Source organism: Trachinotus anak, unplaced genomic scaffold, assembly GCF_046630095.1.
Source record: "Trachinotus anak isolate AG129_WGS33_773 ecotype Australia unplaced genomic scaffold, CSIRO_AGI_Tana_v1 ptg000001l, whole genome shotgun sequence".
In the NCBI taxonomy this organism is placed as follows: domain Eukaryota; kingdom Metazoa; phylum Chordata; class Actinopteri; order Carangiformes; family Carangidae; genus Trachinotus; species Trachinotus anak.
In genome coordinates, this window is record NW_027273852.1 from 4,543,156 (window position 1) to 4,557,080 (window position 13,925).

Here is a 13,925-nt window from a genome sequence, read left to right on the forward strand (position 1 = left end):
TTTGGGCACCATCCATCTCTGTGCATCAGACTCTCTCCATATTCAGACCAGTCAGTTAGTGTTCTTATACTTGGATGTCAGTGTAATATAACCAAGCCAAGAAAAACCATTCATTTAACATGTCTGAAGGCACAAAGTAGCTATTATTAGGCATTAATCAAAGCTGTTATTAAAAGATCAAAGCAATTAAAATGTAGGATAAAATATAATCGATAAATAAAAGATATAGAGGGTGTCCAAGAGTGTAATTTGTTGTTTTTTTCATTAGTGCTTCCGACTGTCTTCCTGACTTTTTGTCACTTTTAGAGAGAATAAGTCATGAGCCGCTGCAGGGCTGAATGTTTGTGTTTCTCTTTGTGCATGTGTGAAGTATACGCTCTGTCATGTTAAACACAGAGGAAGCGTCAGCGAGGACAAAGTTTGAGTCGTGACGCCTGCGGCTTGGCTGTGGGGATGAGAAAAACACATGGGAAGTGGAAATATTTCAAGCACATGAAGCTCACTTGACCAGCTGGGAGTTCAATCAGAGGATTGTGCCCATGAAAACATGGCGAACGAAGCTCATCAAAGGTTGTGTTTTTCGAAGGATTACAAAGGGGCCAGTCATACATCAAACATGGAAAAAACCCACTCTGGAAGAATAAGACCTGTGATTTGTTTATTTGAACTTGATCATGTGTAATCAGATATTCATATTGTAATGCAAAACTATGTTTATATGCACACTGAGCAGGTAAGATCCTGTGTCAAAGCCTAAAAGCAGCAGTGACTGAGTCTTACCATATAGGCTACATTTAGTTTTTCCATTAGCATATTATTTGAGTGACAAAATTCATCAAAATATGGTTTGTTGAAAAAGATTTTTATCAAAACTCCTGTTTGGTTAAAAGTTAAAGAAGTACGTGTATTTGCTATTTTACAGCAGGTCTTGCTTCAGTTCTTGTTTTACCTCCTGGCATCATTATCTGACTCTGCAGTTATAGCTGTTAAAGGGGACATCAACAATGCTGCATTTTAATACCATACAACAGAAAAAGCTTCATGCATTCTTTTTGTGCTGTGATGTTATATTTTGTTCCCTCACAATAATCTTGAATTTTGTAATTTTCTTTTAAATCCTTGCAATTTTTGTCAATTTTCCTAACTGTTCAAGTTTTCTGTGGTGGAACATTGACATTTTGTTAAAATGTCAGTGTCCTCCCCGTTTCATATACATGTGCTGAATAATTTCTTGATTCCTCTCCAACGGAGTGTTGAATGTGTGGGATTATAACACACTTTTAACATGTTACTTAATAACTTTGAGGCGACCATACCTATTTCATGTCTGTCACCTGCAGCTGAATCATGTAACACTGTGGCATGTTTCACTGGCACTAATAACTACTACACCTGCTCACATGCCCCAATCCATTTTTACAGACAGAATAATAGCTTTCTGCTACAGTAGGTATTGGTCTGGAGGTGCAGAAGGTGTGATACGTGATTCCCTCAAGATGAAGCTCCGACAGTGAGAGGTGTAACAGCTACACACATGTACGGCTCTGTTTGAGACCCTGCATATCAACTTTGAAGACTGAAACATGACTGCGTCAATTTAATTTAGCAAGACTGGAATACACTCAAGGGATTGTTATAGATGTGGATCTAAATTGAAGCAAAATGACTCAGTGAACCGTGTCATTAACTAACATAGATCCAAAACGCATCTACATAGAAGCAGCTAGAGCTTTAAGTACAGAAATCCTCATTAAAAAGATAGAAAGAGCATGAGAGACAAATGTGAGTGAAGAAGGGGAAGGAAACAGAAAGTTCCCCCTCAAATTACATTAAGGTACTTTTAGGACCTGACTTCACTTATCACCTCAGTGCCTCAACCAAAGATTACCTTGAAAACAATAAGGTCACTCACCTCTATTCTCTCTGTCAAGCTTTATGAGTTTTTCTTCATGAGGTCTGGATTTCATAACAGAGTTTTGTCTGAAATGACAGATAATGGCTCTTTGGTCAATAAAACAGGGTACGACATGTATAGGACCAATTCTTTCTTCTGAACTCACTCGGTCACAGTTTATTTCGTCTTGTTCATCCTGGTTCCTTGATGTTTGATGATGGCAGTATGGTCCTGTCCTTTTCCCATCTCACTCTCACTCTGAGACATGTTTTAACCATGGGTGATTATTCTGTAACAAAATAGAGCCTCATAAAAATCCTCTGCAGCTTGTTTCAGATACAGTAAATAAAGGCTAGATATATATTTTTTTAACTACACACACACACACACACACACACACACACACACACACATGCAGAAAACACCTTTTGTTAACTCCACCATGAAACATAATATAGTTTTAAGTTGTTTTCCTTCAGTGTATGTGTGTGTGTGTGTGTGTGTGTGTGTCTGTGTGTGTGTGTGCGTGTGTGTGTGTGTCTGTGTATGTGCATGTGTGTGAAAGTGAGATTGACAGCCCTGACAGTTCTGGCAGTTATAAGATTCTGAGGTGGGCTTTTTGATTGATGTGGCAAAACAGGCGGCGGCCCCTGGATTAAATCCACTGCTAGTCAGTCCACACACACACACACACACACACACACACACACACACACACACACACTAAACCATATCCCTATCTTTTTCATATCATATTAAGTAGCTGAAAAGAAAACAATAATTGTAAGTTGACTTGTGTGTAAAACACATTTACAAAATATGTAATCTGTAAAATTTAAACACTGCAATGCATGTATGTATGTGTGGAGAAAGAAAACCAAATCATGACTGTGCTAAATAATATAATTTATTCAACTGATCTCACATGTTTACAACTTTACTCTTATAGACACTGCATGAATAAATAAATAGCTGTAATTTTACTGTCAACAAACATCATTTTCAATGCTGCATTTAAAAGTAGATGAATTTGTTCCTATACTTTTTTGGTAGGCCTATATACATTTATCACACAAAAATACAGCATCATTGCAATTTACGACATAGAGCCACAGATGTGTCAGTCTAACAGCTGACGTTGATTCTTTTCAGTGTGTGTTCAGGTTTGTGGATGAACCTAAGCTACAACACACTCATTATGAAGCTTACATTCACATTTAAGTCCAATGAGATTGCCTGACACTTTGCATAGCATCAGACCAGCAGTCACCCCGTTCAGTTTCGAGCTGAGGTCATCCTGGTGGCATATCATCAATCCCACAACTGTTATTTATAAAGCAGAGAGGGGACAGGAGTCAGGTCAGGATTTAGTTTGCTTTACTGCACCTCAGCAGGTGTAGCTGCATATGGGGGTCAAGTCCCCTTCACCCCGTACCTGTGGTAAAGTCTAACTACAAGGGCATCTAGCTGCTTTAAAGTATAAGGCTAGTGTTATACTAGATTTTACTATTGTCATCAAATCCTTTAAAAAGACCAAAATCAACAATGACATGGTCTTACTAACAAATACTGCCTCTGTAGCTAAGGTCTCATATATCTTATTCCTCTGTGTATTCCACTGAGCTCCACTGTTGTCCAAAAACTATTAAAGGATGGCATATTCCTTGTTTAAGATTCACACTGAAGTTTACATTGAGTTGACCCCACATATACCATGCTTCTGCAGTAACTACTGACTAGCATAGCACCAAATGGGCATTAATCCGCATGGGAAAATAGTCCCCAACAAATGCACCATTTACTCCTGTCAGAGTAACATTTTCTGGCATCTTCAGTGCCCAGCTGTGTTTACTCCGTCATTCTTTCTATTTTTTTTTTTTTTTAAATGACACCATATATTTGTGATGGATATTGGAAGTTTTTAGTCCTAAGTAATAAATGGGCTCATGGCTGAGTGCCACAGATGGTGTAGGGAAATCAGAGAATACTGAAAACACACTCACAACACATTGTTGGTGTTGGTCAAAACTGGTATTAACTGTTGACAATAAATAAAATACAGTACATCACAAGCCTTATCTTTAAACTGATAAAATGTTGTTATAAAAGTTGCCATGTTTGCAGCCCTAACCCCTAGTCCCTAATCCGCTCATTTTCCACCGCTGACCTTTGATTTAAGGCGAGACCACAGATTCAAAGACACCAACAAACCACAACAGCACTGAGAGGAGACAAACACAGAGAAGTCAACTGGACAACAGTAACACTTAACAAAAATCATTATATAAAGTGACAACTCCTTACTTACTCCTTACTCCTTATTTGCTTCTTCTTATAAAGAGCAGCAGTGTGTCCAGTAGTTTAACACAACCAGACCTTTGACAATGTAAGGACTTATATTGGGGAATTTATGGATGACAATGCTTATTCACTAACATTTCAACTCCTCGCTGTGTATAACACACTGTAAAACAAACCCCTGTAAACCACATCTCCAACCTCTTTGCAGCATTAATCAAACATCCTGAGGGCTCATTGACTGGGGATTGGATCAATAATGACCGGCGCTACTGACACCATCCTGGGAGGAACAATCACTTCCTGTCTCTGCTAACCTGCTGTGGCTGGCCAGTCAATACAGATGTAGAATGAGCTAACACACTATTATAGGCACATGCACACAGACATATTTCAAAATAGATTCTGTGAGGTCATTTTACATTTTCAAAGGACCATATTAGTGCTTTAAAATAATATCAGTGTATACTATGTATGTATGCTGTACATTAATGCCAATCATTTTCAAAACTTGCTGTAGTGTAGTGTTTTAGATTTCTGAATTTTCATACTGTCCAGGCAGCAATTGGGGTCATTTTATTTATATATGAAAGTGAACTTACAAAATTAACACCATATGTGCTTTTATAGTTGTAAATGGTAGTTATATGTTAATGGATTTATAAAAACAAATTAATTTAAAGCTGTCTGCACATCAGAAATTTGACAAAAACAGTGATTGCAAATAATAACGTCTGGAAATTATGGTAGCCAATGGCTGCCTGGAAGGTACACAGGAAAAATATTCAAAAATCTTTAAAACTATGGTAGGCTCGTTTTGGAAATACGACTCTGATTACATCATAGTGGTGTGTAATAAAAGCTGAGGCTCCATTGGAATTACATTCATACCATGATGATTCTGCAGAATGTTTTACACAGCGTATAGTGTCAGAAGTGTCGAGGTCAAGGTGATGGAGGATGTTAAATATGTTTGACTTTTTTTTAACATTTTGGTTCACTCTCATTGCTTTTATCAACCTCATTTCCAGCTGCAGGATGCATCTGTTTTCAGCATTAAGCTCTGGTAAACCCACTGGACACTATCTGCCAAAGTTAGTAACTACCTGATGAACACAGTGGGGAATTTATGAGCTTAAGAGTCAGGAATTTACCTCAGGAGTTGGTGGAGAACAAAACAGAGGTTAAAGTGTAAATATTTGACTTCAGATGGACACAAACCATATCTCCATATCAGCTGGATGTGTAAATGAGCTACCCTTTGCTAGCATGTTTGCCATACCAACCTTATAAGGTCACTGTTGTGTTTACAGCTTGTTGCATTGCCCTCAAGTGGCCCAAGAATTAATTATAGCAGGTTTAATCTTGATTATACCTGAACCATATTGTAGTTGCAACTTGTGGATGGTGTAAGAATAATTAAATTTAAAAAATGTTGGCAGTGAATGTTTAAAAGTGTTGTGATTGAACATAATCTGGGATTTTGCAGAATCATCCAATATCAACCTTGTTTGGGAATATCATGATGGTATGAGGTTCTTAATTTGACACTTACTGTGTTTGGAATATGCGAGTGTGACAGGAGGATTAAGAGCAAGGTGAACAAACAACATAAAACCCACAAAGAAAATCTACCTCAAGTTAAAAGCAATGACTGAAATCTGCAAATTCAGTATAATGTATCTATCTGTACAACATAGATCCTAAAAAATATTATTGCTCTATTAATAAATGTACTTTATGCAAACTTAAAACTCAGTCTGAACAAAGTTTATGGAGCATTCACTTGATGCTGCTTTGTCAGCAGGTGCACACATATTTGTGTACATCAACAAACACTGCTATGTGCACATAGACACGATTCCTTGGTTACATATTGCACTATTCTCATGACCCATTGCAAACCCTTGCACACTTCCTCATATAGGCTTACTGTACGGCCATTGAAAGTTCCTCCAATCACTGTAGCAGCACTAAAATTAAAATAGTTGTAGTGGTTTTGGATTCACAGTCATGATAAAAACAACAAGAATGAGTATGGTATGCTTAACACAGCTGATTGACAGTTGACTTCCTGTTTCTAGGCAAGGAATCTCAAAAAAGAAGGAGGCACCATGTCATCAGCATAAAACAAACTCGTGGAGTCACTTGGAAGCCACAGCAGATTCATGTTGTTTTAGCTTCCAGTGCGGCAGTAGCAAGTTCCCTGAAGAATGTCAATGCCTCTTTGACTATTCCTTCTATTTCAAATTCCTTGGTTCTAGTTTCCTTTGTGCCTTTGTTGTCTAGTTTTCATTGTGAAAAGCCTCTGGACTGGATGCCCCATCATCACTGAGGACCTCAGAGTTGGTGAAGGTTCCAGCAAGTGATGTACCCAGTGCCTGCCTAACGGGCGCCATCTCTGACAGAATGATGTTATCGTGGTTGCTCACCAGTGTGGCCTTGTCCATGATCTCCTTGCTATGCTTGGACACCACGGCATCCAGGAAGTCGTACTTGTGTGAAAGCATACCACTTTCAAACAGGTACTTTGTCAAGTAAGAAAAGGCCACATTTGCCAAGAAGGATGCCAGCATGGATACAGACTTGAAAGGGAACCTCTGCTGGATAAAGTACTCCTTGTCACCAGTGAGGTGGTGGACCTTCTCCTGGATCACCCAGCCGGGGTAGTAGATGAAGGGAGGGAGTTTGAGGTAGGGCTCCCCTCCACCAATACGCAGCAAAAGACCAAAGATATAGCCAGCCACAGAACCATAGGTATTGGTGCCCTTGACGAATAACACACTGAGTAGTTGGGGAAAGATGATGACATAGACCAGGTCGGAGCTCAGGTACCACAAGCCATATACTGATCCTGTTAACAACGCCATAGCAGTAGCGAGAGCTCCAAATACAAAGATGGTGAGGCGCATCACCCAAACAATCTCACGATCTGAGGCCTGGAGGAAAAAAGGAATAACAGAGTCAAAACAGAAGAATGGGAAGAGACGGTTGAGAAATTAACACGAGAGTTTACAGCTAGGACCTTTGTTAGGGTGCTCTGAGGTACAGTACTGTTTTGAGCTAAATGCTAACATTAGCATGCTGACATTCTTACAACAAAAATGTTAACCTGCTGATGTTTAGCATGAGTAGTGTTATAGTATTAGCATGCTAACATTTGCTAATTAGTATTAAACACAAAATATAGCTGAGGCTGAGGTTTTTGTTGCCAAACCAAAGTACTGAAAACAACACAAATAGACCTGATGACAGTTCTAGATAAAAAGTGAAGGGATCACCAAGGTGATTACAATTTATTCAGAGGTGGAAATAAATGGTTACCAGATTTCATGTCCACCCAACCAATAATTGTCAAAACATTTCAATCAAAACCACAAATGCCAACCTGGTGGAGCTCAGGTAAGTCAGGGATCATTAAAATCATGAGGATTCATCCTCTTGAAACCATGAATGCTTTATCTAATAGATTATCCATAGAGTCGTAATTTACAACAACTTTAATTATGTCTTTTGAATCTGAGCTTGTGTGTTTGAACATTGTCTGAAAGTTTGGAGTATGTTGAACAAGTACAGTAAGTGTAGATTTAATTTGTGCTGTTGTTTTATTTTGTTTGTTTTCAAAATCTGGCACATTTGTAAACCAATGGGATGCAACTAATTGATTTATTGATTGGTTGACTGATGCTCAAACCATGCATAAATGTGCTGGTATTTTGGTGACACTCTTACCGACTGCCGAAAGGCGAGCTGATAGATGTTCCTGGCAAACATGGAGCTGGCTGAGAGAATAGATGAGTCTGCTGATGACATGACTGCAGCTGACACCGCCCCCAGACCAAAGAAGGAGACATAAGGTGGACAGAGGTGTTGAAGCACTATGGGAAGGATCATATCTGATTCATCCTTATCCTTTGGAGGGAGGGACCCATAAGTCGTTTGGTTCCAGTCTGAAAAAGAGAAAATGTTGTAAAAGATGGAAATAAAAAACCTATTTCCTCCAATTCAGTGGACGCCATTGTTCCCTATCTCCCTTTTGCCTTTAAAACCTCGGACATCCTTCAATCTCGCTGCCCGTTTTCATCCTTCTCTTCATCCTATACAATTTCTATCTGTGTCGTTCCCTCCATCCCCTGGATATTCACAAATGAGTGGTGGATTACTGCCGGTTATACATGAAACAGCTTCAGATGGACCAGATTAATTAGCTCCTCTTCAGATGTAATATTCACTAAATCAGCATGGCCTGATGGCTCTCTCCTCTGCCCGTCGTGACAGGATCCGTCTGCCGTTGTTTACCCTCCAGACACTGTATGCATCTGCATTTACACATCTGAAAAAAAGAAAGCTTCTGGGGTGTAAACAACCCAGGAAGGCAGCACGCTCCCTTTGATCACACTTTCCTATTTGAATAAGGGATCAGATTCCTGGATGTTTCGATTGTCTTGTGATGTTTCATTAACTGCTTAATCAATGTACGTGTCTGTGTGTATACACATAATTCATGGATCAGTGTCAGATATGTTTGTGTTCATCTGCGTAATCTGTAAATGCTGCAATCCAGACATAACAGTATGTGCATGCATATGAAGCTTAGAGAAATATATTGGGTGATACTCAGGTTGGTTCGTTTTTGTATCTTTGTGGGTGTCAAATCCAGATATTAAAAACATCTAACTGCATCGATATTAAAATATAATACAATAAATACTACAACACTTGTTCTGTAGTGACAGGCTTGAACAACGTATATTTTTAAAATGATTGGGATGTGTGTGTTGAGGCACCCAATATGGCTGGTATCTGTGGCTGTATGTGTGTGTGTATTTACCAGTGGAGGCCCCTATAGCTCCTATGAGGACCGAGGGGACGGCCATGACCAAGCAGCCAAAGGCAGCGAGGAAGGAAAGGACCTGGGCGTAGGTAGCTGAAGAGGCAGAAAGAACCCGTTGAAAATAGACCTGCCAGGGAATCCCCCCCAACATCTAGAAACAGAAACACCATAGTAAATACAGACACCAAACCAATGCATAACAGTCAGTTAGACCATCACCAACACGGCTCCAAACCTTTGTCTTTGTACTGTACAACAAATGTGGCACTTCTGCTTTGAGTTTTTCTAATCATTACCAATGATATTATGTTATTCACCTTTAGAATAAGCCTGTATCTAAACAAACAAAAAAAAACAACTATGCCCTGTGCCTAAACTGCATATTCAATTCTTCATTGAGACCTTCTTGCAACACTTCACAGTTTAAGTGTTTTAAGTGTGTATGCAATTTACTTTACGGTGACATACTGGCTTTTGATGAATCTTCTGACAAAAGTTATGGCTTACCAGCAAACAGAAGTTGTCGGCCCAGAGCCATTTGTCCTCTGGCTCAATCTTCCCCAGCCAGGGTGACTGGTAGATTGCCTCCTTGGCCGTAACACTGATGTCCGACACGGCAGGATTGGACAGGGCAAAAGGAACACTGATCCACTGATGGAGAGGAGGGTACAGAATGCAAAGATAATTATGGTTTCAACAAATATTCAGTGGTTTAAATATGTTTCCTCTGTTAAAGTGGTTGGCTCTGACATTAGATCCAAATTACAGACTGTAGACTAGTATCTTTAAATATAAATCAGTATGTTCCTGCCAACGTGACCCATTTCTGATCCAGATAACAATGATGCTTTTATGTATATTTAATACATTTATAATACATTTGATCAGATTTCATACATATGTATGGATGTTTTGCATCTTTTATAAGCTTTTGGCATTAAAATGGTCAAGAAGACCTCAAAGATTAGCATAAAGGACTGGCTGATGACAGCTTCACAATTTGAGCTGAAAAATACCATACATAATCATGTATGGTATTTAATCATACTGTATTCTCTCTAAAGTCGTCATTCATTGTCACCTCTATAGTCCCTGGATAGAATAATGTTAACCTCATAGTGAAACTCACCAAGCCCACGAAGATACAGAAGAGCTGGACCACATCTGTGTATGCGACAGAGTAGAGTCCTCCAACGAGTGTGTAGAAGATAGCTATCAGAGCCGAGATCACCACAGACATGTTGATGTTTATGTCCACGATCACGCTCAGGGTGGCACCTGCAGGGCAATACATTCAGCTCGGCAGATACACTTGGAGTAACAGTAAACTTTAAGAGGTGCACATAGTGAGTTTAAACATATCAGGCATTCAAAGCCTAGTTTAGTCACAGATCACCTACCCAGGGCAGATAAAATGGCTGCAGACCAGAAGATTTCTCCCATGAGTGCAGGGATGAAGAGCAGGCCCCCCATCCTTTTTCCATACAGCTGCTGGAAGGGATCCAGCATAGTGACGTACCCCCGTGATCGCATGGGTTTGGCAAAGAAAAGGCCACCTGAATGATGTCAGACATTAAAGTAAGGCATAATAAATTCATTTGGTGTATTTTATGAAATCTAAATCAATAAAATTTGAATAGCATTACTAACTTGACACAAAGTATGTTTACAAAGCATTCTTACTTCATGTGGGTTTTTATACACACTTTCTTTAGTTTAATTAAAGAAACTGGTTCTTACCTACTACCAGGCTGAGAGCATAACCAAAGGGTGCCTGTGCCCAAGCCAGGCCATAGTCTGGCAGGTAGACATACTCTGCTGTCCCGTTGATGTAGCCACCACCCACCCAAGTGGCTGAAACCAAGAAAAAAAAAAGCATCTCCTTTATTAAACAGTAGTTTGGTGAATATCATGTTGCATAAATACTTTAATTGCCCTGAAATGTAATGAATGTAATGTTGAGTCATGTGTTCGCCGTGCGTAAAAGACGGAGTTGTCTCTTTCTGACCTCATATGACACCCAAATGTGACAGCACGAGTTCACAAACACAAACTCAGAGACCGTCAGTAGTTCACCGACTCACCGGTCATTGTGAATCCACCAACGAACAATCCGATGTCCCGTCCGCCGACCATGATACTCTCGCTCCGGTCTACGCCATCGCCCACTCCAGAGTTCTTGTTCTTCCACGCAGCCCAGATGCCCACGAACAGGATCAGGACATAAAAGATCACGATAGCCACCAGACCTTCGGCGTGGATGGTCATCTTCCCGTCGTCCGCTTCCTCCCGCCGAGATCAGGTGCTAGTGCGCACGGAGGGCTGAAATCTCATGGAGAGAGCTCTGAGGAAAAACAAGAGGAGACACATTTCTGCGGACTGTTTTTGTCTTTGATCTGAAATTAAAAAAAATAAATAACAGACGCTTCACCTTGAGGAACTCTTAACCCAATGGTAAACATTAAATACTGCAATCTAAACATTTTATCTGACGCCGCCAAATTCTTCAAAGCTACACGATGGACTTTATACTCAGTTTGAGGTGTGGAGAGTTATATTGCATGTAACCAACTAATGACCAGTGCTTTCCATTTTGAGAGTACAAAGAAATTCACATTTGAATGACATATTTTCTACGAAAATAACTTTTCACGCTTAAAAAAAAAAAAAAGAAAAAAAAAGATTATATTATTTAGGAGAAAATGATCAATTCCAATTTTCTTCTAAATTGCAGTTTAAGAAAACAACCACAGAAGCATTTCACATGATGGGCTGAAAGAAACCCTGGTTTCTGTGAATAAAACTCCACTCACTTATGTGAAATTAGTGAATGAAACTGCGGTTAAGTCCCAGCATCCAAAATAAGATGCAACCAAAAACAGTCTGTGTTGACCAGCATCTCCCCGCTCACCATATAACGACCGGCCGGTACAGGAAGCCTCTTTGATTTATAAAATTAAAAACTGTTTTTTTTTAATGTCATTCTATCTTTGTTCTACACTCTACTACAACAATAAAAGATCATATTTGGATTTGTTCAGTAAAAGCTATGATACCTTACCGTATCCAAATGACGCACATTACAGAGGAAGAGGAAACCCAGTGCTCCATCGTGTGTTATCAGATCAAAATATATGAATCACCAAAAATGCAAAGTTAGAGCTAGTATTAATCAGAGGAGTTCACGGATGTTTATTGGTGTCTTCGCTGTCCAGCTTTAAAGACAGTTGAACATCTTTTACGCGCGGCTCACTTCAATTACAGACATGCTTTCTCTTAATTATTGTGCCAGTTTAAACACAAAATGTCTGCCAATTTTAACTTCACTCTAAAAAAAAGTGTAGATGCTACAATGTAGACTAATATGATATGCAAAATCTGGACCGACACGCTTTTGTTTTCTAAACCGCCTTCGTGCGTAAAAATCCATTAACGCTTTTCCAAGGTGACGCACCGTCAAAAAAACCTGCGAGCCATAAACCAAAAGAGACCGAAAACAGATGGAGAAGGGTTTAATGTCCGATGTGAGCATCACTACAACCAAAGCTGAGGTTTCCAGCTCCTCGTTGCGCTGACACCACGGTTCCAAGAGGCCAGTATCGCATTATTGATCCCTCTTTAAAACCACATCTGTCACTTTGGTCAAATGCAGTTTCATTCAGCCAACACATATTACTTAAAGAAGGTGATATCAGAAACTGACATTATCTTACCTCTCCTTCAGAGAAACAGGTGTAAATAGATCAAAGGAGCAGGGCCTCCACAAGAAGCTTTAAAAAAAAGTGTCAAGAGACGGGTTTTGTTGATGAAATGTTAAGGTGCCAGAAAGTAATCCTCTTGTACGAGCAAACACAATTCTCCTATGTTGTTTTTTAAGTCCCCAATGCTCGTCAAAGAAAGAGAGAGAGAGAGAGTATGAGAGAGACAGAGAGAGAGGGGAAGAGCGAGGGAGGGGGAGAGAGGGTGGAGGTGGGTGGAGGGGTGGAGATGAATGGGAGTGGTGGGTTTATTGGGTGCTGTCAGGGTGGGTAGATGGTGGATGAATGTCTTCCAGGGCAGGACGAAAATAGCACCTAATAGTGAGTGGCATGACGCACAGCCTCTCCGGGAAAGCTTTCCAATATCGTAATATCATACTGGCAGTGGATGAAACCTTTGCTTTGCCAGGTTACATTTCAGGCCTGATTTACGATCTTGCCCAGGTCCCCGCTTGCCCTACGATTAAAGCATCGCGTTTATTCTGCAAAGGCTGGTCTGGTGGTGGTAATGGTGAGGATGTAAGGCCTGCATAGGATTACTTTTTCATTTAATGACCCACCTTACGCATTCAGTCCAACTCTGACGCCTTTTCCCCCCAAAGAGCACCACTCCACTCTCTCTGAAAATCAAAACTACAAAGTCTCCTCGTATACACACACATACGTTAAGAGGGAGGGGCAATGCTGGATGACATGGTATTATTCTGGTCACTTTTAGTACAATCACCATGTGAGAGACAATATTTGAGCATTTTCTGCCTCCAGACCTGAGGTGAAAAGGAACAACAACCACCTCTCCTTCAAAATGTGTTTCCCTCAATACTGAACTACAGAGGTTCCCTCGGCTCAGTCACTCCGCTGTCCATGGTGCTGAAATGTGAAAACTAAGCGCCCACAACAGTAACACTTTCTAAATGAGAAAAATTCACTTCAGCACATCGTCTTCTCTTGCTTCCAACATTTAGGCTCTAATGAGTGAATCAGTGGTGCTACTCAATGGAGAGTTTAGTGTGAGGCCTTATTAAATCTAACCATTTGCTCTGGTATGTTGCCTTTTGAAAATATAATTACATTTCACTCACTTTTCTAGAGCAGCTTCACACATTTAACAGTACAGTTCCCATGGGAAACCATGCACCAA

At 40.0% G+C, this 13,925-nt stretch overlaps 1 protein-coding gene across 1 annotated transcript; it reads right to left on the reverse strand.

Annotated features, from left to right (window-relative positions):
• Nucleotides 1-5,303: 5,303 nt before the first annotated feature.
• On the reverse strand, nucleotides 5,304-11,439 carry LOC139635259 (high-affinity choline transporter 1-like). Its single transcript, XM_071502436.1, has 8 exons — nucleotides 11,111-11,439; nucleotides 10,767-10,880; nucleotides 10,427-10,582; nucleotides 10,156-10,304; nucleotides 9,534-9,677; nucleotides 9,024-9,177; nucleotides 7,925-8,142; nucleotides 5,304-7,131 (listed from the first exon to the last, which is right to left on the reverse strand). The coding sequence occupies exons 1-8, from the start codon at nucleotides 11,292-11,294 to the stop codon at nucleotides 6,478-6,480; spliced, it is 1,773 nt and encodes a 590-aa protein (XP_071358537.1). The 5' UTR covers nucleotides 11,295-11,439; the 3' UTR covers nucleotides 5,304-6,477.
• Between the last annotated feature and the right edge of the window lie 2,486 nt (nucleotides 11,440-13,925).